Here is a 26,622-nt window from a genome sequence, read left to right on the forward strand (position 1 = left end):
AATTGGTCAGGTCTAGGGCTGCAAAATTCTGGGAATATTCAAGGTGGAAACTTTCCAAAATTAACGAGAAATAACGGGAATAAAATGGAAATATAGCCCTATTTGCTCAGGCTGCATTTACCATGTCATATGCAGATAGACACAAACCTTTTACCATATCATAAGCAGACATAATTGCAAACTTTTCTCTTAACACCTTAAAAACCCCTAAAAACAGTCTTCCAAGTGTTGTGTTAGAATTCTATTTACATAGATAGTTGAAGCACGAGTTTTTAGAAAAAGTCAAGGAATGACAGACATGTGGAATAAACATTAACAAAATACATCCATTTTACTGCGCAAGGGGCCAGTTGACCCCGCGGTTCTAGTGACGAGCAGTAGGCTATACCGTGAGTAGTGCCAAGTGACGTCGGCAGCACACTACATGACCAAAGACGGAAAGTTTTGAAGAGAAGCTAACTGCTTGTCCAAAATTACCAATATTTATACAACGTCTCCATGCCGCTTCACAGCGATAAAAATAGCCTACTTATCAGACGGCGTTAATTTCATCAACGAAAAATATTCGTTACGACCCCTTTTGCCATGACAAAAATAAAAATAATGAAATAACAATTCACTTTTGTAAACAAAAACATGACGAAATGTATTATTTTCATTGGCGAATATAAACTAAACAATAAACTGAATTAATACCACTGTCAGAATAGGCCTTAGGGTTTAAAGTGAACAACTCATTTATAAAATAAATGTTTTACAATAAAGAATGAATGGAAATAGATTAATTAAAACTCCTCAATTAGCATGCTCAATCAAGCTACATCACATGGTAACAGCTAGCTAGCAGAAGGTGTTAACAAGGTATAAACTGTGTACTTTGCATTAGGCTACTATCTGCCGGTTAACTGAAATATCATTAAAAATATAAAATATATTCACTCCAGTAATATAATCAAAACTTACCTGAAAGCATGTAGTCCTTTGGCTCAGACAGTGCGGTAGTGTTGGCAGTAATGTGGGCTGCACACGTGATGGGAGAATGCACTGTGCATGCAGAGGGTTGTAATTTTACTGAATTCCCATTTAAAGGGATGCTGGCAAATTATCAGTACATGTGATGGAAGAGTGCGCTGCTGAATGCAGTGCATGGTTACAATTCAATTAAATGGGCATACTTTTAACCAAAACATGCCATAAGACCTAGCATTGCTTTTTTATGTGTATCCCCCCCCCAAATAAGTTCACTATTAAAAGGTAAGATTTTATATTGAAATTGTGCAAAATTCCCGAGCTTAACTTCCCTTCCAAAATTTCCAGAAATTTTCCAGAAATTTACTGGAAATTTTCCGACCCTTTGCAACCCTAGTCAGGTCAAGGCTCAGAAACGTTATGCTGCAATAAAATGAAGTCAGCTGAGTACCTGAATGTACTGACTGACCAGGTTATCCCATCAATGGATTTTTTCTTCCCTGACGACACGGGCATATTCCAGGACGACAATGCCAAGATTCATCAGGCTCAAATTGTGAAAGAGAATTGTGAAATGGTGTGAATTGGCCACCAAAGAGTCCTGACCTTAACCCCATTGAAAGTCTTTGGGATGTGCTGGAGAAGACTTTACGGAGTGGTTCGACTCTCCTGTCATCAAGATAATGCAATTCTGGACGGAAACAAGCGTGAATCCGCAATAGCTGCGACCGCACACCCGCATGCATACATGTGTGCATGCATCCACGCACACACCCTCACACAAACACGTGACCTCTTCTTTGGTTCATGACCAACCTTCCCACAAAATCTTGTGCAAATCTGTGAATCCATTCGGGAGTTATGCACCTTTTTGTGATAGGCCATGCCCATCGCCATGCCCTCTCACACACCCTCACACAAACATGTGACCTCTTCTTTGGCTCATGACCAACCTATCCACAAAATCTTGTACAAATCTGTGAATCCATTCGGGAGTTATGCGCCTTTTTGTGATAGGCCACGCCCATCGCCACGCCCCCTCACACACCCTCACACAAACATGTGACCTCTTCTTTGGCTCATGACCAACCTTTCCACAAAATCTTGTGCAAATCTGTGAATCCATTCGGGAGTTATGCACCTTTTTGTGATAGGCCACGCCCATCGCCACGCCCCCTCTTGGTCAATGGGCCTTAAAAGTTACTCAGCTCTACCATCGGTCATGACCAACATCCATGCCAAATTTCAGCCTCCTGGGGCGAAAACTGTGGCTGCTACGGGGTCGGACACCGACCAACCGACCGACAGACCGACAGACAGCTGTAGAGCCGCCGGTCGCAGCTAATAAATGTTGTGATGTTGCATAAGGTTGTCGAAACAATGCCACGACGAATGCACACCGTAATCACAGCTAAAGGCGGTCAAACGAAATCTTAGAGTGTGCAACCTTTTTTTTTGGCCAGGCAGTGTATATTCTCTGTGAAGAAACTACATGGCTTTAATTAGCAATGTTAGCAATGTTGCATTTAAAATGTAACTTCAATCCCTATTAGTAAGATTAACACCCACAAGCAAGGAAACACAGCAGAAAATGTCTAACGTAACAGAATAAACGGCAATACTGTAGCCAGCGTAGGCGAGGGAAGCGCGTTCAGGCTGCTAACTTTGGCTAACTTTGCCGTTTTCCCCACAGAAGGGCCAGACGGGGCTTTACCTGAGGCCTCTGACTTGGGCTCCGTGCCGAGGGCTTGCGTCGAAATGATCTCCAGGTTCGAGTTGAGGCAGGCGGGGGAGGCGTCGGCGTCGCCGTACGGCAGGGGTGCGGGGCCGCAGGACTTCGCCAGCTCCTCGCCGGGCGGCACGTCCGAGGGCTCGCCGTGTCCCGCGAGCCGAGGGGGGGTCGGCAAGGGCGCGTTGGAGGCGTGTTTGGGCCCGCAGCAGGGCGGGCCGCCCGGGGGCCTGGGGAGGGGGTCGGGCCTGCTGGGGGGCTGGGCGGTTGCCGGTGGCGGCCGGGTTTGGGAGCCGGGGAGGGGGGGTGCGCGGGGGGGTCTGGCAGCGAGGTTCCCCGAGGGCGAGGCGCGGGCGGAGGCGGGGTCGGCGTCAGACGGCCTGAGGAGCGCGGCCTGGGACAGGGCCGCCCGCTGGCAGGGCTGCTTCGGGGAGTGGGCCGCCCCCCCGCCGCCGTCGGCGCCGCCGCCCAGCTGCCCGTGGGCCACGATGTAATAATCCTCCTGCGCCTCCTGCTTGATCTTCTTCACCGCCGCCTCGCCGGGCGCCTCCTCCGGCCGCGGGCGGCACGGCTGGCCCAGCGCCGCGCCGGGGGCCCCCCGCTTCCGGAGGGCGTGGCACTCGGCGGCGCTCTGCAGCCGCGGCTCGTAGTCGGCGTCCTCGTCGGTCGCCGACGACTCGTAGACCATGTCGAACAGGTTGCCGCTGTAGTCCTCCGCGTTGTCGTCGGCCTCCGACAGCTCGCTGCAGTTGGAGAAGTCGCACGAGTCCCGCGTCTGGCCGCAGTCGCCCTTGCCCTTGGACGCCCCCCCCCGGCCCGGGAAGCGGTCCCCGGGGCTGGCCTGGGTCCCCGACCCGCCCTGCATGCTCAGGCTGTCCGAGCCCGCGCTCCGGCTGTCCTGGTAGCAGGCGCGCTCCTTGGGGCCCGTCCTGCAGGTGGCGGACAGGGGCCAGTGGTAGGCGTGGCCCGCGCTGCAGCCCCACATGGCGGTCAGGTTGCCGTGGGCGCCCTCGGTCAGCAGGTGCTTGAGGTTGGGGATGAGGGCGCAGATGGTGCCGTGGCTGTGGGCCCAGCTCACCAGCTTGGACAGGTCCTCGGACGAGGCGTGCAAGCAGTCCTCCATGGTGGCCTCACTCCTCTGGAAAAGACGAGGAGATGACCGCTTTAGAGACCGTCTCAAAACTACACCTGCAGTGCAATGCGACGCAAAAGAACCTCCACTGCACCTAGGCAAGCTGGCCCCCTCTAAGCTAATAATCTACTAAATTTATACAGCAGACTTAATTTAGGCTTAATTTTAAGTTCCTAATATAGGCAACAAGTTCCAAACAACAATTTTTTTTAAACTGCAGAAAAGTTTTTTATTTATTTCGAGTAAAACGCAGCTCTGGTGATCTTGCCTACGACAGCTGCAGCCAGTAAAACTGGATTTGTCACATGATGGGAGGGAAAAAACACAAATGTAATAACAGTATTTTGAGACTGTAAGAAGCAATGTGCACTTCTTCATTTTTAGGCGGAATTCCCCTTTAAACGTGAAAGTATTTTTCATTTCCGCTGTGCTAAAACGATTGATTCTGCATTCACTCCTCATTTCCATTCCCTGAGAAAATAGTTTGCAGATGACAGTTAATAAAATCAAATCCAGATCCAACCAATGAATAACACAGAATGGCTGAACAGAACAGCCACCATAAGAAGAGATGAACTGAACTGAAAAAGACAAGAGGTGAAAGGACTCCTGGAGGTTTCTGGAGTTCAATGCCACTGACACGATTCAGATTTATTAATAAAGCAAATACACCACTGCCCAGTTAAATGGCTGAAATAGAGATAACTGCACTTTTAAACTAAAGGTTATGATGTTATTTCAACTATAAATTTGAAATGAACAAATCTAACATCTGGCATTTCATGGGTGGATTCATTTCTCGTGGTAATCAGATTGCCGATTCATGAGAATATATTATTTAAATAAATAAAAAAACATGACCTTTAGCTCAAGTTACACGGCTGACTCAGCCGATGCAAATTGGAATAATGCGTAATGGAATATTGAGTAGGTCTGGCAGGTTCCAGACCTCTGTGACACACCGGCGACATGGGTGTGCTTTTTAATTCATTTTTAAACAGTGGGATTTCAGTCAGCTCCTACGGCAGAGCAAGCACCTGCCTAGCCCCACAGTCTTTCTGATCCCCTAAGGCTGAGTCTTCAACTGGCTTTGATCGAGGGACCCCCACGCAGGGTTCAAAGGTAACACAGGAGCCCGCATCATAAATTACAAAGGGTTATGTTAAAAAAAAAAAGGTTTTATAAGGATTGCCGAGGGAGGAGGGCGGGGGCGTCTGAAAGTGCGCAGACCCCCTATGGTACTTCACAGACCCCCCCAGGGGTCCACAGCCCCCTTGTTGAAAATCTAGGCCCTAAGGCAGGGGTGCACGACAAGGGCCGATCCATTTAAGGATTTTGTGCCAACTTCTCTTCTTAATTATTCCATTAGCTCAATCATATCTTGCTCTGCATATCCTAGAGAGTTTACTGTGCTCAAGTCCAGGAGTTAACCAGCCTAGTTTATAGAGCTGTCAAAAAACTAAAACTAAGGTAATTGGTTGGAACAAAGACCAGCAGGCACACCAGCCCCCCAGGACTGGAGTTGTGCACCCCTGCCCTAAGGCATCTAGGGGTAACAGACAGCATAAGGTCACACATACCCCTTTTCCACCAAGGGATTTTGAGGGCTGGTTCGGAGCCGGTGCCTAATCGCGAACCAGTTCTTCGCGTTTCGACAGCAAAAGAACCGGCTCTCGGCCAGGAAAACTGGTTCCAAAGTGGCACCAACACTTGGCTGGTCTAGAACCAAGAACCGCTTACGTCAGGGGCTGGGGGCGGGATTTATCGTGACCAACCAAGACCAACTAAAACTTTGTGACCACCAGGTAGAGTGAGACCACCTTCATTCGACAGACAGGAAAACGTAAACTGATTTGCAACTATATATGAAATAGGCAAAATATCAGTAACAACCTGTACCTAGTTATGTAGGAAAAAATGTCCTTGTAATCCTCCAGTGGTTATTTTTTCAGTACTTTCGTGATTTTTTTCTGTGCTGGCAAAGAAGTCAGAGGTGGTCCAGCGCTACCTTTTGGTTGCTAAGGGGACGTGCATCGACCACCCCGTATAAATGAATGGAACTTGACATAAATTTGCTAGCATACTGTTTAAGTGTCCTGTCTTGCGTATTTGAGGTTAATATGAGAAAGGGTGGTCGCTATCAGCATGAATCCATACATATTCACTGTTGTAACCCAAGTCGCAGGATGAGAAATAGCCGTTCGAAAAGCAGTCTGAAATTATGAAGCAACGTCTGCGCCATTGGATTTAATGGGTCGCAATGAGATAATTCCAAGCGTGTTGCTTGTCTTAAAGTTGATATAGTAAATAAGGCTGTAATAATATAACAATGTATATGTATGAAGTTGGCTTTTTAGATTTAGACAGTTCTATTATCTGTATTTTTACAGGACATACATTTTAACAGGTAACAATGTTGCTGGGAAAGCGGAGACGTATACAGACGTATACAGTGACGTAATGACGTGGCTCTCTAGCCCGTGGAAAAGCAAACCGGTTCTTAGAAGGTTCACAAGTTGAACCAAATGCGAACTGGCACTAGCACCAGCCCAGAAACAGAACTTGGTTTGCGTTGGTGGAAAGGGGGTAACAGTTCTCCGTCTTACACCTGCATATGTTCTTTACCATTTCTGCAGTACACAAACGGTAAACAACGAGCTTGACAGAAGACTTTAGCAAAACTAAACACGCAATGGTCCAGCCACTGCCAAAAAGAACAAGTACACAAAAGGACAAACAAAGACATGAATACAGATCTTCCAGAAAATTTAGGCTTCTTCAATGTGCTGTCAATGCTAGTTAACAGAAAATTCTGCATCCCTCTTGCCCTAATTTCACTATTTCCTTTGCGAGACCATCATCTTATGAGTCAGAAGATGCACCACAAGCATTGCCAACTGCTTACTAGAATAAGACACTGACTACAGTAACCTTACAGCCACTGTGACTAAAACTAAAATTAAAGCCTCCTTTTTCAAAAGTTGGAAGGCATTGCACAAAGCCATAAATTCACAGTGCCTGGCAATTTATTTCCCATATGAGCCAGTAAATCATGCATCATTGATGGCCCGCCCTACACTAAATAAATCTGTTTTTTATTGCGTGAAATGGCTAGCCGATGTTATATTCCACAAATAAAAAAATACGATACAACAGAGTTCTTAAAATAGGGAAGACCACCACCCATTAGTTCCCATACCTGTTCGTTATTATAGGTTTCTCAATACTCAAACACTGAGGAATTGGCAACCGGTGAAAGGGTGTAACCCTACATCTCAACCAATGCATGCTGGGATAGGCTCCAGCTCCATCACGACCCTGACCGAGAATAAGTGCGTTAGACAACGGATGGATGGATGGAATACTCAGGCAAATAAACTCCACATTAGCCTGCATTTTATAATTGCAGGCCAGGGACTCAAAGCTCCTTGAGGTAGTTAACATGATAACTAATTGCGCTGGGCCGAAGAGCTCAAGTTATTTATAGCTGAAACCTATTTTTTCCGTTTTGTTGACATCCTACTTCCGCGGAGACTGTTGCACCACAAAGAGGGCGTGACAACAATAATTAACCGGCAATACATCATTTTGCATTTTGTGAACGCACATTTGCTTTGTGGTGTAATAACATGAAATCAGCTCGCTAATTTACATACGCATTTTCAAAAACATTTCTCATATTATGTAAATCCTATCTTACTACAGTTGTTTCTGATTTTTTTTTTAAAACACATACAAAGTGACACCAGATTAAGAGTCATTCACAAGCCCATAACAAATGGTGATCAATGGAAGGTTAATTAACGAAACAGATGTGGCTACAGAGAACATTCATAACTTTCATTGTCGTTTCATTGTGTTTCCCTATCCAACTGAGGTCACGCAGCCATCTAAAACTAATTTTACTGGGCAACCGCACAAGTAAATTAGGATCCCTGTGCATTCTTGGTTTTTGTTTCAGTGAATCATGCAATTAGAAGAGGTAATTGGTAACATGCATTAACGCGATCTTGATTCTGATCTTCGCAGAATGCAGCGGTGACTGGCTTATGGCTTTGCTTTGCTCCTACAAATAGAAGGTGGTTTCAGGAACCAGTTGTCCCCATGTTATGCATGGAGAACCACAGCCTATCAATCAATCAAAACATTTGTCATTAATCAGGTATACATACAATAGCTTGCTTCACAGAAATCCAGGGAAAACGCTTTTCACACAGAAGAAACATCAATACATCACAAGAACAGTCACTCCTAGCACTAAGAAATTTCAGATCGGATATTGCTTCGAACTGAGCCATTGGGAATGAGCGGACCTCACTGGACCAGAATAGTTTTCAAAACAACAAAATCTGAAATAGAATTCTGATTTTTGAAATCATTCAAAATGGACAAGAGTAGCCGGTCAGTTTGTACAGAGATGTAGCAGATGCATGGGTTGCTGGCACATCCCATCTATTTGATTTCATTTTTACTTTAAAACCAATATTTTAAATAAAACCCCACAAATGCATTCCTTTAACTAAAATTAAAACGACCAAGGCTAACGGGGTCTTTATATTGCAGGAAAGGATGTGCATTAACGCACAAAGTCATTACAGGTCAGTCACCTGTGTGCTTCAAAATGTGCGTGTTGGGGGGGGAGGGACCGAAGGACAGTCTCTGAGAAAGTGAGACAAAATGTTTAAACGACACTAACTGAACGAAACCCTTATTGCCCCTCAAAGAGAATTTGTTTTGGAAAGAACCTGAGGAAAAAACGTAAAAAGACTGATAATTTATTAGTAAACATAAGACACCAATTTAGACAACATATTAAAAAAGGGATATGCCTATGGCTTACAATGAGTAACATATATATGTATATATATATATATATATTATTTTTTTTTTTTTTTTTTTTTTTTAATCTATACAATAATGACTTTTTAGAATAATCAACCTGCTGTGTATAGCATCAGTCAGCTAGATAATTTACACAAAGTTATAGCTAAAGCTAGCCATGCCATATAGCTGTCGAATCTGGTGTTTTCTGTTTACTCAGACAAAGACGGACTCCTGCCATTTGCAGCTGCCACAAGTCGGCATGATAAACACGCAGTGATCCATAAGTCACTCAACTAAATGCAAAACCAAAACTGTTAATTCCGACCGTTTTTTTTCTTTCTAATTTCATCTTCTTTTCAAAACGCTTTTAGCACAGCTATGAAAATCAATGCAATAAACTGTGATTATTATTATTATTATTATTATTATTAGCAACAGCAGCACAAGCCGAAGTAGCGTTATTTACAGTACTACAAGTTAGCATTTGAAATTGGGATACTTCAAGAAATAAAATAAAAAAAATGTAGTTGGTTTCTAATAAAATACACGCTTACGTTAACCTGATATTCACAAAAATAACCTGACAGCTAAACAAGTTAGTGTCCATGTTCTGCGCACTGACATGACTGATTGGATGCAGGAGCATCTGTAATTTCCTATCTTGCTCCTGCATCCAATAAATCTTAAACATTCGCATAATGCCGCTCCTTCATGCTGACATAATTTAGTTAACAATTTACTTTATGATTTATAGTTGGTGCTTGGTTCCATACGTTAACGCACGTTTATTTCGTCAAGCTTAGGTACCAGGCTGCATTTCAGCATTATGTTACCCCGCTAGCCAGCTACCTACAGCATAGCAAATAAAAAGAACACTGGAAGCTGTTACAACTGGTGGGTAACATGAAATCACATTGCAAGAAATCTAGCAGATTTGGTAGCTAACGTTACTGAAATATTTACTGCCCCTTTACTGCTTTGCACGGGACAAACCTTCTTGCGAGACAAGCAGTAAGCTTGGCCGAATAGTTATTTGTAGCAACGATCGAGATTCCAGTCGTGTACACAAACACATTAATCATCAGCGTATCCCTAGCGAATATGGCATGCTCCTAGATAGACAACCCTCTCTCTGCATCCATCCACCTTAAGCAAGGACTGTTTTGAAACAAAGACGCGCAACGAAAAATACATTTTACCTTTAGATCGATAAAGCCTCATATGCGTTCTCTTTCGAAGAGTGATATCTCGTGACACATTGATTTTTGTTGCTTTCCTTCTACTTATTTGGTTGAAGACAAAGACATCTGCGAGAAATCACTTTCCGACCACCGAGAGCCATATTTTAATACAATAAGAGTATTTGACGGAACACGACCACTTCCGTTCTCACCGGAAATACGCGTAGTAACTGTATCAAAGATCATTCATCCGTCGGGAGATGACCTATCTAGAGTCCCTTTGTAGTTTGACAAACCAGTTCCGGATTCTTTATGAGTCCCAATAACAAAGGAGTTCTGTCGGTAGATCAATCTATGTGGAACTCAAGTTCAACAGTGTAGGGACATAACATTTAATCGCTGTAGAATACAACATCTTGGTTGCTACTAATGCACTTTTTATTTGACAATGCTGAGAGATTGGATCGCTATGGAGGTTCGCCCAGGTAAGAATAAATGAATAAATATGTAAATGCATCAGGAAATGCATGAATAAATGTAAACGTAAAACAATGCAAAACAAATATTATTATTTCATATTATTTAAATCTTATCAAAGGTCGGTCACAATAAGTGAATAATATGAAAATGATGCCAAGTTCCAGACATTGCTACTCATGTTTTCCTAAATACATTCAAGTAACTTGGCCCTGTAAGGAAGTGGAGAAATCTTTCAAAGCTTAATTTTGATCAATATTAAGGTCAAAGGTGGGATTCCATTTGGGAACTAGCAATTCTGCAAGTTAGACGAAACTACAAATTAGCAGTGTAGGGTGAACACAGTTTGTAAAATTGATGTTGTTGGCATAAAATCATAAACACTGTATCCTAGGCAGAATATTCCAGAAGTGTTCAATGATTAGTACATAGAAAACACCAGAAATCTCAGGTTAAAAAAAGAAAAGAATTCCTGAAGATAAAGGCCCAACAGCATCACAGATTATCAGAGTGATACATTTTCATACATGTGCCTTTGGCACTGTCACCATTCTAAATAAAATGTTTCATCATGTTAGTTAAGGCCTTTTTTTTAAAGGCTTTGTCATCGTGAGATTAATTTTAAAGTAAACTACGGGAACCACCAGATGCATATTTTGCCCATTTTCACAAAAGAAATCATGGCTAGAAGGTGGTACTTGTATCATAATGCAAAAAGAAATTCTTCTAAATTGCACAATATATATTTTTGATCAACTCAAATTTGTATTTTGGATGGGATGGGCCCAGATCACCCAACAGTAGTTTTGTTGTGGTTCCACCATTAACTGACTGCTTAAAGGATAAACACCTCTGAAACCGTTTTTTTTTTTTATTTTTTTTTTTTTTTTTAATTGCATTCAAGTGTTAATTAAGCCACAGCAAAAGGGTGTATTCTTACTTTTTTCAAAATAAAATATACAAGAAGCTAATAAAATGTACTTTTGATGTGAAGTTAAATTTTTAAACACAAAAGTTAACTCATACATACAAGTCTGACAAAGTATGTTCATTCTGCATGGATATTCACTTCAAGTTTGCATCCAATTGACAGTCCGCAAAATGACCACATTGCTGTTTGGCTAAAATGTAAACGCCTTGTTACTAACACTATAAATATGATTCCAAATAACCAATGGCTAATTCTCTTTAAGGAGACGGTAGATGAACTTGTTGTTTTTGGGCTTTTTCATTGTTTAAAATCTCAACTGAATAAATTAGGCTTGTTATTGATATTTTTCATTTTCTTTGGTTCTGTATACCTATTAGAAACCGCTGATCATGTTTACATGTTTAATGTTCCTCAGGTATTGAATGGTCCCAAAGATAATAGTTTCTAAATGAATGGTTTCTGAATAAAACCTGTAGGCTTATGTTATTTCTCAGTATTTTATTTGTAATATCTCCCACTGCGGGCTATAACAAACTCAGCTTTGTACTAAATTTACAGCAGTCATTCTCGTGGGATAGACCGATGGGTCCTGAGAATATTAAAACAATTAGAATTTTTCCTAAATAAAACAAAAGGACGAGAAACAGACCAAAGCACCAGACAACAGCAGCAGACGTTGGAAAGAAATTGGTGTATTTAGAAGCTGAATTAGAAAAGTGTTATAACAGTTATAAACACGTGAAAGGCAAACATGTTTGTGTATTCCGGCTGTCGGCTTCATTAAAGCTTAGCCTTCATCAAGGACATCATCTTCTCCATTTTGATGGCCAGGGTCATATCCCCTTTAATCTTCAACTTTCCAGACATAAAGGCCATGGTTGGCTTTAGGTTGCCTGCAGGGAAAATCCATAATTTCCACACATTCATACATATATTTCAGGTGCAAGGTAAACGAAGAGATGTGAAAGAAAGTACCAGAACAAGCTCTATGATTTATCAGTATGCATGTACTATTCACTCTGGAGGCACTACACATTTTTCATATTTGATGGTAAATAAAAATTACAACTAAAGAAATGTATATAATGATAAGTAGGTAATTCATTTTAAAGTTTTACATTTTAGCGACATAGCTCAGGAGGTAAGACCGATTGTCTGGCAGTCGGAGGGTTGCCAGTTCAAACCCCGCCCTGGGCATGTCGAAGTGTCCTTGAGCAAGACACCTAATCCCTAACTGCTCTGGCGAATGAGAGGCATCAATTGTAAAGCGCTTTGGATAAAAGCGCTATATAAATGCAGTCCATTTACCATTTACCATTTAAACCATAGGTTTGTCCAATATGCATAGGTTGGAATAATGAAGATAATAAAACAAGCAAGGTTCTATTATCATTGTTATTCAACTTTTTGTATTTCTAGCAAAATCGCCTGGCCAGATAAAACTTGGCACACTGATTGAGAGGTACTCCAAACGACCAATTAAGAATCTTCACTCTGATTGGCCACTTGATGGCACTATAACAGTCAATTTGCCAGATATAATGTCCAACTCTTTGGATTTTCCACCATTGAAATTTTTTTAAAAGCAAGATATCTTCCAAGACAAACTGACTGATCTGCAGGGAATTTATCTGCATACTATTACTACTGTCAAGACCAAGATCTAAAATTTCAGCAGGGGAAACATTTATATTTCAAACAATATGGCCACCATAATCCAATGTAATATGTGGCTTAACATAAAAACACAGAAGTCCCAAAGGGTATAACACCGTGACAAATCCTGGTAGTTACACAGACAGCTACACCAAGCCATGCTATATTGTCCAGTCAAAACATATTCTGGAACTTTTAAGGACGCACAAGATTGATGTCCAACATCAATACTTTGGGACTGGTGTGCCACATTGGGCCGCCTTTAAAACGGATGCTTGGCTTCCTTGTGGCTACGACAGCTTGGCCCCGTAATCACTGCTCGCAGCTAAATTTCCAGGACTCGACGTGCTTGTGGATGAGCGCGTCATGTGCGTCTGTCACTCACCCGAAAACATTTTGACGAAGTCGGCGCTGTCCAAGCTCATCACCACGTCGGCCTGGACTGGCGGCTCCCCGCTGCCCGCGCTGCCCGCGTCGTTCTTCAGGTCAATGTACCAGACCCCGGGGTGCTCTCCTGGGGGAACGCCGGCACAGAACATGCATCACGCCCAGGCTGCACCCAGGGCTCAACTGCACAGAGTAGCGTAGGGCCCAGATTCCACCTACCCACAGTGCACTGGGACCTTAACGTTGAGCACCACCTTCAACGACCCAGTTAAAGCATACGTTTCTGGTTAAACACACATTTCCCACATTCCATATTATTACCAGTCCAGAACTGCAAAAATTACAGAGCTTCAAACCTGTGTCTTCTGGATGAACTGAGAATCAGATTCACTTTGCTTGTTAAGCAGAAAAATACTTAAATGAATCAGGTCAAAGGGACAGAAAACCATTCCATGGTCAGGGAGTGGTAATGAGTAAATCATGTATTAATATAATTCTGCACTGGGAAGTAACAGTGCTCTGGTTACACAGTCCTATCATAAAGTATACATAAATCAAATGTAGAGTCAACCTGTAACATAGTGCAATGGAAACTAGTCCATATGTTGATGCTTATTTCTCAACCCACTGTCGTTCATTTCTGTGTATGCAGAGTTGATAGCTGGGAAATGAATGACTAAATATGACAGTGAGCAATGATACTCAGGAGCAGGTAGGGACGGGGAATTCACCGGAAATGTCAAACTTGTACACTCCCTGTGTACTTTTGACAACATCGGGACTGAGAATCCCTTTGATGATTTTGAAGGTTTCAGCAATCGGTCCGTCGCCAGCGGCCTCTGGGCTGGCTTTGGAAGCAGGAGGAGCACCTGAGGAGATGGTCCAAGATCACAGGCCTTAACTTCATTCCGTTAGGAGTGAACAACACCAATATGGTTTTTCAATAGAAGCTAAACTTGCCTTCACCCCCCATTTTGTTCGTAATCAACTCTGGATCCTCATCCAGGAAGAAGTCTGGGAGCAGTGGGTGACCTGGGGAAATAATCATGGCAGTGAGGAGACATCAGTAATCTAAAGAAATCTGATCCAAATCAAAAATCATTCACTTGGATCAGCATTTTGGGAAATTAGGAGGGCTTTTCTCTTCTTCTATTGGTTTACATGAGGGAGAACCTAAGAACCAATGGCAGATCAGGGGAAGCAGCATATACTGAACTGTTGTGGCAAGAACTGCGTCAAATCACATACATTCTCATGCTTTTTAACATGAAAATGTGAAATATTGTGAATGAAGACTGGAGTACAAGTTTCAGTTTTGAATAAAATTCTACTTCAGAAACTTTTGTCTTTGGAGTACAGTATGTTCATTAATAAAATAAAAATGCACATCCTACAAACAATCAACTAATAAGGATGCTAAACAAATAACATATGTAATAACAATTACATTTGTTTAAAATGTCTTATTTTTATGATTGATTGACACCACTGAAATTTTTCTAACAGTACAAACAATAAATATAACAGAAGGATGCTTTTCAGAACAAAGGATACAAATTAATGGAATCGACTGGAAAGAAATTGTATTTTAGTTCTAGAACGAACTTTTGTGTCCCACTGTTCAGTGCACATGAAACCGAATACATGTTAAACAGTAGAATATTCAACCGGGATTCTTTTCAGCAATTGTTTGTCTCGATATCAATGGCCACGTACCTGGAGCAACAGCGTATGTATCGAAGTCTACGATTCCTTCTTTCCTCAGAACGTCCTCGTCAATGGCAAAGTTGCCAGTGTAGCTGGGGGGCTTGCTGAAGATGCAATAAGCCGCGTCGGCCATGATGTCCACTTTCCTGCACTGGTTAGCCACGTCAGTGCCCCCCAGCATATCCATGGCCGCAGTCTGAATGGCTGGAGAAGACATTTCGAGAGGATGGCATCGGCCAATCGGCGAAGTACAAATAAAAAAACTATGGGGAGGGAAGGTGGGCCAGATTGCTCGCTGCGCGAGATCAATCTAGTCACACATCAGCCTCCATTATACCAAAGGAATCTCTTAACAGCATTGAAATCAGTAGGCGTACGATGAAGGAAAATCCCACCTGTCTTGGGCCACAAGGCATTGACGGCTATTGATCCTCGGAACTCCTCCGCCATTCCCAGAACGCACATGGACATTCCGTACTTCGCCATGGTGTACGCTGAAACACACATGATTATAATACAATTTAAAAAATGAAACTAGGGTTCTGTCATTTTCCACCATATTAAAGTGCAAGTACTGCTCCTCCCACTCCCGTACATACAACCACACAATACAAGGACATGACAACAAAATTAAAAAGTGGTACATAATTTAAATTGCTACAGGCAAGTATGTTCTATAAATTAAAGTATACCCCGTTGCTAAGCAAATTAGGCTGACTCACATAGTTTACTTCTATATATAATCCATCAAAACAGTTTTAATACTACAATTTTACAGTTACCAATCCATCTCCTTAAGTTGTCATACCTGTGTGATTTTTGAACCAGATGGGGTTTAGGTTGAGAGGTGGACTGAGGTTCAGGATGTGAGCATTTTTGCTCTTCAGAAGATACGGGACACACAGCTTTGACCTGCAAACACAACATTACTTTAGAGAGAATGTATGAGTTAACTAGCCAGAAAACTGCACCCCGTGGGACAGGGACAAAGTTCTTGCTGTTTGATACATATTTCTATTTCTATTAATGGTGATGGATACTTACTTAGCAGTTTACTACATCTTCTTTGGTTATAAAGCCAGTAAACTTTAACAAAGTTAAATTGCTGCCGTTTGTTAACTTGATACGCTGTACGCTCAACTAAGCCAAATACCCAAGTGAACTGGCCGGCAGCATAGATGGAGATGGATAACATGGCCGCCAAGCCACCTCGCACCAACCCACACTGACAGAATGGGGTTTTTGGTGTGCGGTTTGGACTTGGGCATTAGCCTTTAAGTGGCCGAGCGCCATTTCGGCTCCTGGAAAATTGGGGCAGTTGGATATGAAAGGAGCTGGTAAGCAGACAGCTACTGAAGACACTCCCATCCCCGGGTGATCCCGTGAGGCCGCCAGTCACAGGGAGCACTCACACAGTCCGGATGTCAAACCAGAGAGAGGGGCCCATACGTAAACTAGAATAAACTAAACTAGCCATGGTAGATCTACAGGAGGATATTATTTCCTAGATAAACCGCTGTTCAGTTGGCAAGGTGATAGTGTGCATATATTCCGCTTCAGAATTCCACAAAACAAATGGGGAAACATTGCTGTTTGTTATATATATATATATATAATATATTTTTCAATAAACCCATACGAGAAAGCGTACACTGCATATTGCACAGTAACTGAACCATGAGTGGTGTTTAGTGGTAGGTGGAGAGTCATATTAAAAGCACTAGAATAATAATCCCTGCACACAAAAGTTCTGGCACAATTCACATTCAGCCTAATAAAACAACTGTCATAGGTAAAATAATGCTATGCAATTAGCCTTCATGAATACTAAAATTCTGCTTCATGAGTTATTCTCCAGGCTTTAAATCTACAATCATGAGACGGAATGCAGCTATATCACCCTTTCAGCTATATCACCCTTTACTAGAGGTAGCTTGCTACCAGCAGTGAGGCAGGTTCTGAACGGAAGGTTTCGCTCACGTTAGGTAGGTCCCTCTGAGGTTAATGCCCAACATGAGGTCCACTTTCTTCATGGGCGTCTGCAGGGTTCCCGTCAAATTGATGGCACTGGCATTGTTGACCAAGATGTCAATGCCTGCAGAAATCGAACATAAAAACCTCATATATTCAGAATATCCAGCGTGTTTAATAGAGTAATCTTACTAATGCCCCACATGGCCAATGCCAGTTTCTAAATTAACGTTTGACAGGCACAACAGTGTGCAATAGCCGTGTGCCATGAATGGGCGGCAGTGCAGTATAATGGGTAAGGAGCTGGTCTTGTAACCTAAAGGTCGCAGGTTCGATTCTCCATTGAGCAAGGTACTTAACCTGCATTGCTTCAGTATATAATCACCTGTACAACTGGCCACAATATAAATGCTAGGTAAAAAGTTGTGTAAGTCTGCCAAATGCCTGTAATGTAATGTGGGGCCTAATGTAATGTAACGAATGTACAAGGCTGTGGCGCACCTCCAAACTTGCTCACAGCCTGCTCCACTGCGTCGCTGATCTGCTTTTCATCTCTGACGTCTACGATGCACGGCAAGGCTCGCCCGCCCGCCGCCTCAACTGAAAGAAGCAGACGAGGAGAGCGATCACACGGCGTGACCCGAACAGTGGAAACAACTCGGACCAGTACCAGAAAGCCGCAGGGCCACCCTGAGAATCCCCTGCAAGGTCCCCTGCAGCACATTTGGAAATAAGACTGAACTCACCCTAAACTGTAACTACAGAAAATGATAGTGCTGGGATTAAATAAACCTCTTTAGATGTAGCCTAAATACACAAGTAGTATATATATGCATATAACATCACTTGCTTGGATGAAACTTCCAAATTTTTCTGGTAACACTTCACATTAATTTGCAGCCATACCTGTGTAATTGTTTATTACTAGGCAACTCCAAAATAGGTAATAATGAACAACAGTGAGTGGTATTATTAATTGCACATGTGAAACAAGGCCAGTCCTATTACATCTCTCCTGCAAAAATGAGACCATTCTATATCAGAAAGACACCTAGTAAAATTAACGAGCAATATTTATTTGTTATGAACCATGAAGATGTGGCCGATGAGTGTAAAGGCAGTATTTAAAAATATGCACATGTAATTAAGAACACTGCTAACTGTTGTTCCATGTTACCTACATTGGAGTTACTCAGTAATAACTTCTTGTTACCAAATTAGTTTCAATTCAACTTCACAGGTATAGCTGCAACTTAATGTAAAGTGTCACCCATTTTCTAAAGCTTCCATTTGCAGTGTTGGATTATTAAAATGGATCCGAGAGATGGACAGGTTGCAACATAAATGTCCCATAAGATATTTATAGCTATGACCTGCTCTTCACGCATTCAACTCTGCATATGGGACCTCAGCTGTTCCTCACAAGTGGACAGTAATTCATTCTTGATACACTATTAACTGTACAGGGCTATGTTGGCATAATGTTTGTGCACAACTATGCGTATGACAATGTTAATTGTTCAAGGCATCTGCACTACACTGACAGCAGCTATCATGACCTTAAACAGGTAATCCAGCAAAACGGCTCCCACTTCTGTTCCAGCAACACAAGTGAAGGTGAGAACAATTCGAGTCATTCTTAATAGGCTTGCTGTACGGCAGCAGGTTGTGCAATAAACCAAGATAAGAAGACTTTTTTAAATGTACTGGACATGCAAAAATAAATTAACAAATGGTTCTCTGCATGATTTTTAAAAGATCATCACTGACTGACTTTATGTTACAGGTAGGGTAGACTGCACCAATAATCGTTCAGGGGTTTAGCTACAGCATGCACAAGTCAATCATGCTTACATCGGCATCGATGTTATTAAACCAACACTATACAGCGTAACTCTCAGAGAGTTCATGACGTTCCCTACAAAGGAATTGAAAGCAGGTTGAGGCATACTTTCTTCTGCAGCTGTGTAAATGGTCCCTGGGAGCTTGGGGTGGGCCTGGGCTGTTTTAGCGGCGATCACCACATTGGCACCGTCCTTGGCTGCTTTCAGTGCAATGGCTTTGCCAATGCCCCGACTCGCCCCTGTGATAAATAGGGTGCATCCCGCCAGCTTTCTGGAATTCACAAGCACAACCTTAAAACGCGGGGCAAAAGATACCCAGTCCACATGGTCACAAAGTACTATTCAAAAATAATAGTTAATTAGGATAAATCACCAACATGACTGCAACGCAACACTGATGTATCCGTTACTAGAGAAAAGGTCAAGTCTCGGATAGAGGTCGCATTCCAGTCTGGCAGACAACAAGAAGCCTTTATTTTTGTAGCTGTAAATGCTAGCTATGAAAGTACAGTAAACAGTAAAATTACTGTAGTTTGAGTTTGTTGGTGATATAGTTTGCAAAAGGCTAAACGTTGGCTAAGCTACGTCTATCAATAGTCTGTCACCACTTCGAACACTGAGTAATATTGTTTCAAGTGATAATGGCCAATACCTTGCAGGAGGCATTTTTCATTACGTTTTGCACATAATTTGCATTTTTAAAAAACTCGTAGTTAGTCAGTCATGGTCAACTTATATAGTGAATGCAAAGCCATACGTGTAAATTACATTGCTCTATCAGGCAAGCATCAATAGGTAGTACCATACCAGCCATGAAGTATGTTAGTTCCTTCCACGGATATTCGTAACTTTCATGCTTTTACGAGATATCGACATACATGACTAGCGAACGTAAACTGGCTAACGCTGACTAACTTGCAGCTGTGACAAATTAAAGTGGATAAGCCAGCTGGCCAACATGCAAACTTACCCTGTGTTAGGCAACATGTCCTGTGGAGAAATGTACCAAGCCTTTTAATTGAGCAGAAATCTAGAGACCTAGTCAGCTACCTAAAGACTAGCTTCTTTAAAACGGTCAAGATTCCCACAATAGCGTATGAAAGTTATGCTCATGCCCTTTACCCCAGTTTACAGATGGAACGTGACCTAACACAAACGACCCGGAAGTATTTTATCTCGCTTCTAATTGGTTGTCGTCATAAATCTCTGTATTTCCATTGGTTCCTATTGTAAGAGTCCGAGAGTTGGTTGAAAAAGGTACGATGCAGGAACTGTCAATATTGTTCTTTATTCTGCAGGAAGGGAATGAGTTCACACAACAATATGTATAGTCCAAAGTCCCACTATCCGTCATTCATTTTACATCACTTATGTTTACTTCCAGCGTTGGCAAATCGTAATTTGTTACGATTCGCTGGTCACCCAAATACGGTTAATATAAGGTTATATTTATTGCTTCTGAGAGAGCTTTTGCAAAACTCCCTTTCAGTCCAGGGCAGGATCCCTACCATCTAAATGATAATGTCATTAATTATAAACTATGGATAATATTGGCTGATCACACTGATCACCTGTCTTGCAAAGAATTTATGTGACTTGATTCCATTCACACGACAAGAAAAAGTAACACATAACCCAAATTAACAATGCCTATGAAAAATAGCTCTTTCACTGCTCCATAGAGGAATTTAGTTGTGGCAAATCTTCACCACCTCATTAAATTTAGATTGAGGATCAAGGGATTCAAACTCACATAAAACATCCTGCTATGTAATACACACTTAAAATGTAAAAGTATTATACCATGTCAATTAAAAAAAATTTCACTGTGACTTCAATTAATTTTGCATACACCTATAAATGATCCTTCCTTGGTATACATGGTCTTATTGTAGCCTGAAGATACAGTCCTCACCACTAATTTGGTTTTACTAGTTGCATTCAAACCTCCATGTCAGACCTGGCAACAAGACCAGGTCAAAACCTAGTATGTGGCTGGACCTAACACATGTGACCCGGCCGACCAATGGTGTGAATTCATAACTCGGCCAACCAATGGTGTAACTTCATCACTCACTCAGTCAATCACTCAGTCAGTCACAGACATTCGCGTTTGTAGGGCTGGCCCTGCTGTTGCGGTCCAACCAAAAATCTTGCATGTATGAAGGAAAGTACACACGAGGACCACACAAAGATTTGCTAAACAAAACAACTTTATTCTGATCACCAGAGTAGCAAGCTTGTTTTGTAAGTCTGTTGCTGAAATCATACTCTGCGTCATGTATCTTGAACACATTTGGAGTGCTCACTTTGGAGCCTAACACAGGGTTTATTATCAGTCCAGATCATATGCAGAAGCATTAAGTGCTGCATATAGTCCGCAACAAATTCATGGAATACTAAACTACCACAGAGAAAGAAATAGGACTTGCAGAATTATATAATTAAAGTTATTTTCAGTTTTTCTTTTTTCATTCATATTTATTTTTGCTGTCACATTATTTGATGTTGTCTATTATTTATATGGATCAATCAGTAATGAATTACATTTAAATGCATGTGGTTACTTTTTCTTTTTTTATATCATGCATTTCTTTGAAAATAATGGCCATATGTTGTGTGTGCACTTTATACAGTATGACCAGATGGCAACAGCTCATTCACTGAAACCTTATACATTTCCACAGAGTGTTTTCCCCTGACCAGCCATTTACTGCCAGGTTCAGTATTTCAGACGTTTCCATAATGTGTAGAACCTCAATTTTATTTCCTTTTAAATAAAGTATGATTCGTGTTGTTGAGCTGGACACACTTGGTACAGTATCTGTAAAATTGTACACCAGAACTTCACAAGAATATGACTATGGTGAAAGATTGACTATAATCTGCAAAAGAGCTGATTATTACAGGCAACACACACACGCACGCACACACACACACGCACACACACACAACTACATAATATTTCACAATTATAATTTGTTTTGACTGACTGTAGCCACTTTACCAGTAATGCACACCTGTATTGATTATGTTGTATTGACTTAGATTATACTTTGTTGGATACATATGTGAAGGACATTTTACAGAATTGATGGTATGAATCCCAAGTTTTGAATGATTTTAATATAACAAATGGATTTTTCAACAAGGGATTCGGTGAATAATTGATCTTTATATTACTTTCTGTAATTAGTGCTCCAATTTCAGAGACACGGACCAATGGGTAAAAACCATGCATTAAACTTGTGCTGATAACTGAAGATTGGCCATCAGTCTGAGGGGAAAGGGACAGATGTGGAACACAATGGACCAGAATCTTGTAATCTAAGTCTTAGTGCTGTGTGTCCATGTTCCATAATCAGTAAATGGTCTTTGAGTATCTGCACACTGTGATGTATATTGTAGCTGCAACAGCTCAGATATGCTGCTGATAATAAACAACTGGATTGTGGTTATAAAATAATGAATGATTTCTGGGATCTATTTTGCAAAATAACTTTATGAGCAAAGTAGCAGAGATTTTCACAAGCTCTGTTAAAATAGATTTTTATTAGACAGTGGCGTAAAAAAAACTGCTGTGTATAAAGAGAGAAAATCTGAGCAATGTGTAAATTAGAGCTGCCTAATGGTTGCTCCTACAAATTTGGTACTGGTCAGTAACAAAGGGTGTCTCACAATCAATTTAACAATCCACCTCTCTCTCTCTCTCTTGATGAAGTAGTGCTGTTCTAAACTTGTGCACCTTCTGTATGTCATTTTGGCTAAAATGTGCTAAACACAACAACTGTATTCTGTATTCAACAAATTCTGTGACTTGGAAATGTGGTATATATAATACATAATAACACATAATAGTCCTCTGCTTCTGCTTTCCTCAGTGTTTATACTTTTTTGTTTATTGTCATGAAGAGGTATAAAATAATTGGTTTACTAGTAATATTTTACTGTACTTCACACTGTAAATCTTTGGTTCAAATAAAAACAGAATAAAAAATTAAGCGACTAATTATTAACTAATACATTACCACATTTAAGTTTTCTCAGCTTTCAAGTTTTAACATCTGTGGATTGCAAGTTCTGGTGACAAGCCTTTTATGTTGAAACAGCAACCACAAATAAGTTGTATTAACTCACATTGTGATGTTCAGATAACATACAATATTTGTGGTTTTGTCAACTACATGTTATTACTCCATTCAAATACAAAACCGAAATGATCAAGTTCATAACTATGAATTTAACACTGGGTCAACGTAAAAAATAAAAGTGTTTGTGAGTTAAAATAAAAAATAAATTAATAAATAAACAAGGCACTCCGCCCTTCATTCCTTCCATTTTCTATAACACTTGCCCCCCAGTCAGGGTTATGTGGGGGATGGAGCCAATCCGCACATGTTGGGTGGAGACGGCTGGGATTTGGGCCTGGTACCTTCTTACTGTGAGCTGATGGTGCTAATTACCTGCACCATAATGCCAGCCCATGGCAAAGATGTAATGTAGAACAGCACAATATGAGTTAATATAAGGTACTTAAGGTTGCTGCACCAACATTAAAAGGCTTGGCATTGGAATGTATCATTTCTATTCCACACAACCTTGAACACTGAAAATTGAGAAAACTAAAAAGTGGTCATGTGATTAGTTACTTAAAGACTTTCAGTTTGGAGAACCAATATTTTGTAGTACTGTAGTGGTTTTCTGGGATTTGAAAGTTTGTGTATTTGTGACTGGCAATACTTCCACGTTTGCCCATGTATACTTCATATAAAATCTTGTCCTCCAAACATTTAAATTACCTTCACATTTTCTAAACTATGCTTCACATTTTGGTTATAACTATTCATATCAGCTCAGCTATCTATTGATGGTGGGGGCCATAAAATATGTATGCAACTCCAAGTGAGATCTGAAACCAGGATTCATTTCATTTATGCATGGAACAAGTTGTGCTTTAGTTCAATTTAGGATTAAGGATTTTTACTTCTACTCATTCAAATTTTCCAGGAAGCAACAACACCTCTGCTTGAGTACAACTTTGCAGTATGTTTTCCACCCCTGTTTACACATTATTTGCCTGATACAGACATGATTTTTGGCTGTGAAAACATGTAACAACATGAAACACGCAAAGACTGAAGATGCACAAAAGCCCTAAGGAGTTTGCAGAATGGAGCACCATCGTAATTTTGCCCCACACTGCAGTGTGAAGTATGGCATTTGCATTCAAAAAAGCAGGTCCGGTAGCTGGGATCCAGAATTCTTACAACATTCAAATTTTACTCTTGCAGTTGTATCAAAATGCAACAGTCACCGCTTTTACTATTCTGAATTATATTTATTGCTGAAAAACCTTGTCAACAGCCATAGCCCCAAAGTGCCAACTGTTCTGCTGACAGCAAGAGTTCTGCTGACACACTGTTGGTCGAGAGTGGAGGTGGAATGCAGTCCTACAGCTATAGCATGCAGTCATTGCTTCAGTTGTCTGAGCTTTCATTTACATAACAAAAAAATGTACAGGCATTTAGCAGATGCTCTTATCCAGAGCAACTTACATAACGTTTTACATAACATTTACACTGCATCCATTTATTCACCTGGATATGATATGGAATCAATGCAGGTCAAGTGCCTTGCGCAAGGGTACAACAACAGTGTCCAATGTGGGAATTGAACCTGTGACCTTTAGGTTACACTACCAGCTCTTTACCCATTATACTACACTCCATACAGATTCTCCTCTGTGCTGGACATCCACATACCCTTGCAAAACAGCTTGCAACATGGTCAAATTGTAAAAATGAATAAATAAATAAATAAATTATGAAGAAATTATAGAGTAGAAATAGTTCTGCATTACTCAGACTTGCCGCTACTCTTTCCATTCTCTCTCCAAGGCTGTGCAAGTACACCGAAGGAAAGAAAAGAAAAGGGACAAAATAATACTTTGGAATGTAGCACTGCTGCACACGCTCAGTTCAAGACTTCAGACAAAACAAATGAATGTGAGCAGCAGTGAAGCCAGTTTTGGTCCTTAAAATGCTTTTGCCATCTTAGAAGAGCTTAGAGAAATAATAATTAGGCTATATGCATACAGTTCAATGTCAAAGGCCTCAGAATAGAGGATTTTGTGTGGTTGTAAATTGTATTATCCAACCTGAGTAGCAAATCAACATATTTCGGAGAATGTCTGTTTTTTTTATGAAAAAGGTGAGTGTGTTTGTCATCTAGTAATGATTTTTCACTTAATTCATCATGCAAGGTTCATAGCCTTAGGATATTTACCAGGCTTAAGGCATAAGCAGAAATTCCCACAATGGGTCAGGTAAAACATACAGATTCATCATCTGACAACTGATGTGGATTTTTTCACAAATTAAGTCTTTTAAACACACAGTATTTGACAGAACAAAGGTAATTTCAAAACCAAAAGACATCAAATAAAAACACTAATCATATTGGCTGTGCACTTCATATGAAATCTGAGTAAGCATTAAACAGTTCTTACAAGTTTTTTTTATTTTATTTTTCATTCAGTCCATTGCTGTATTAGTACATGAATCTGATTGCACTAGCTCTTTTTACTGTTTGGAAATGCGAGGTCCACACCTTGCGTGTGTGTACAGGACTGAAGCAAAGCTGGTCAGACCGGTATAGCAAGTTCCCACAGGCTTCAGGGGAATGAAGGGATAACATCTCCACTGCCTGCATCTTCCTTTGACTCAGCAAGGACAGGCCAGGGAGTCCAATTCAAGAACAGTCTTGAGACAGAATGTGTGAAACACAAAACTGACTTAATGCCAGAAGAGTATGATAACACTGGGCATTGCTAAATAAGCAGTGTGTCCCTCTTCATTAAAACAGAAATACCATTTAAATATATTCTCTTGCTTTACTTCTGAGCTGTGTTTTTTGTTGTTGTTGTTGTTGTTGTTGTTTACAGATGCTTCAAATATGTATGAACCATTTCTTAAATCTGTAGTATTTGGCCGGGTTCACCCGATGAATTGTAGCTTTGACATACACATTTACCTGGTATTCAGAAGCATCCTCAATATGTGCACGTTAGTTTGACATGTCCATCGAATAAAATTTAAAAAGTAATGAAAAGAGCAACAAGCATCAAAATACCCTCAGGTTGTTTTCCCTAACAAAGTTGATCAATGAAAACCTGGTTCGTCCCACCACTTTCCCTGTTCAATTTTCTCATATAGTTTCAGTCGTTTTCAGAAACAAAGGTCTCTGACTTTGGCAATCGTTCTAAGGTGGAAAAGACACTTGTTTAAATACATGTCACTCAAATGAAAGATCGCGTCCCATTATTTTACTCAACATCCTTTGATGGCCTTACAGCACACATAAATTAGGGATTTGGTAACCAGATACTAGCTTTCTCCACTTGATTATAATGCAGATAAGCTTTTTAACAATGTTGTCAATAAAATGTTTATTAAATTTAGAATGTGAGCAAATTAAATTAAAAATATATTGATCATACAACAGACCATTTCTGTAATTACCTCAGAAAACTGAGGTTCACATCTCTACCTCTGAAGTCCATTAATACAGAATTGGGCCAGTAGAGCTTGGCTGCAAATGAAAAAGCAGCAAGAAATGGTTAACTGTCCACAAAATGACTGCTTTGCAATGGCCATCTCGGTATCCAGACTTGAATCCAATCACAAACGTGAGGTTTTACCTGAAGAAGGCAGTCCACAAGTGTAGACCAAAAGATCTTTAAGGTTGATCTTTTAGGTTTCAGATTGTCACAAAATCAATGTTTTTTTGCATTTTCCCTCCCATACTGGGTGTGC

General features: G+C 40.9%; 2 protein-coding genes across 6 annotated transcripts in view; both read right to left on the bottom strand.

The window, feature by feature from the left end:
• The window catches only part of LOC135239999 (uncharacterized protein KIAA1958), a 32,535-nt gene extending 22,277 nt beyond the window's left edge, over positions 1 to 10,258 (bottom strand). For 2 of the 5 annotated variants that reach the window (XM_064309073.1, XM_064309075.1), the window contains exons 1-2: positions 9,854 to 10,057; positions 2,684 to 3,836 (exon numbers count right to left, since the gene is read on the bottom strand). In XM_064309073.1, the coding sequence (XP_064165143.1) occupies positions 2,684 to 3,821 (1,138 nt within the window). In that variant the 5' untranslated portion in view covers positions 3,822 to 3,836; positions 9,854 to 10,057. Of the gene's footprint in view, positions 1 to 2,683; positions 3,837 to 9,853 lie in introns of all 5 variants that reach the window. The other 3 variants (XM_064309072.1, XM_064309074.1, XM_064309071.1) reach the window with 3 other exon arrangements.
• A 1,661-nt stretch (positions 10,259 to 11,919) lies between these two features.
• On the bottom strand, positions 11,920 to 19,964 carry hsdl2 (hydroxysteroid dehydrogenase like 2). The gene is made up of 11 exons (XM_064309076.1): positions 19,779 to 19,964; positions 18,916 to 19,079; positions 17,466 to 17,564; positions 16,974 to 17,088; positions 15,802 to 15,905; positions 15,389 to 15,487; positions 15,003 to 15,197; positions 14,247 to 14,318; positions 14,018 to 14,155; positions 13,285 to 13,413; positions 11,920 to 12,136 (listed from the first exon to the last, which is right to left on the bottom strand). The coding sequence occupies exons 1-11, from the start codon at positions 19,793 to 19,795 to the stop codon at positions 12,024 to 12,026; spliced, it is 1,245 nt and encodes a 414-aa protein (XP_064165146.1). The 5' UTR covers positions 19,796 to 19,964; the 3' UTR covers positions 11,920 to 12,023.
• Positions 19,965 to 26,622: the final 6,658 nt, after the last annotated feature.

This window comes from Anguilla rostrata, chromosome 14 (genome assembly GCF_018555375.3).
Source record: "Anguilla rostrata isolate EN2019 chromosome 14, ASM1855537v3, whole genome shotgun sequence".
Lineage (NCBI taxonomy): Eukaryota > Metazoa > Chordata > Actinopteri > Anguilliformes > Anguillidae > Anguilla > Anguilla rostrata.

What these genes read in the sequence shown, in the direction of transcription:
- hsdl2 (XM_064309076.1), bottom strand. An exon ending in GAACAAAATGGGGGGTGAAG is followed by an intron (nt 14,156 to 14,246) that starts GCAAGTTTAGCT and finishes CCATCTCCTCAG; the next exon opens with GTGCTCCTCCTGCTTCCAAA. An exon ending in GTACAAGTTTGACATTTCCG is followed by an intron (nt 13,414 to 14,017) that starts GTGAATTCCCCG and finishes GCGTTCCCCCAG; the next exon opens with GAGAGCACCCCGGGGTCTGG.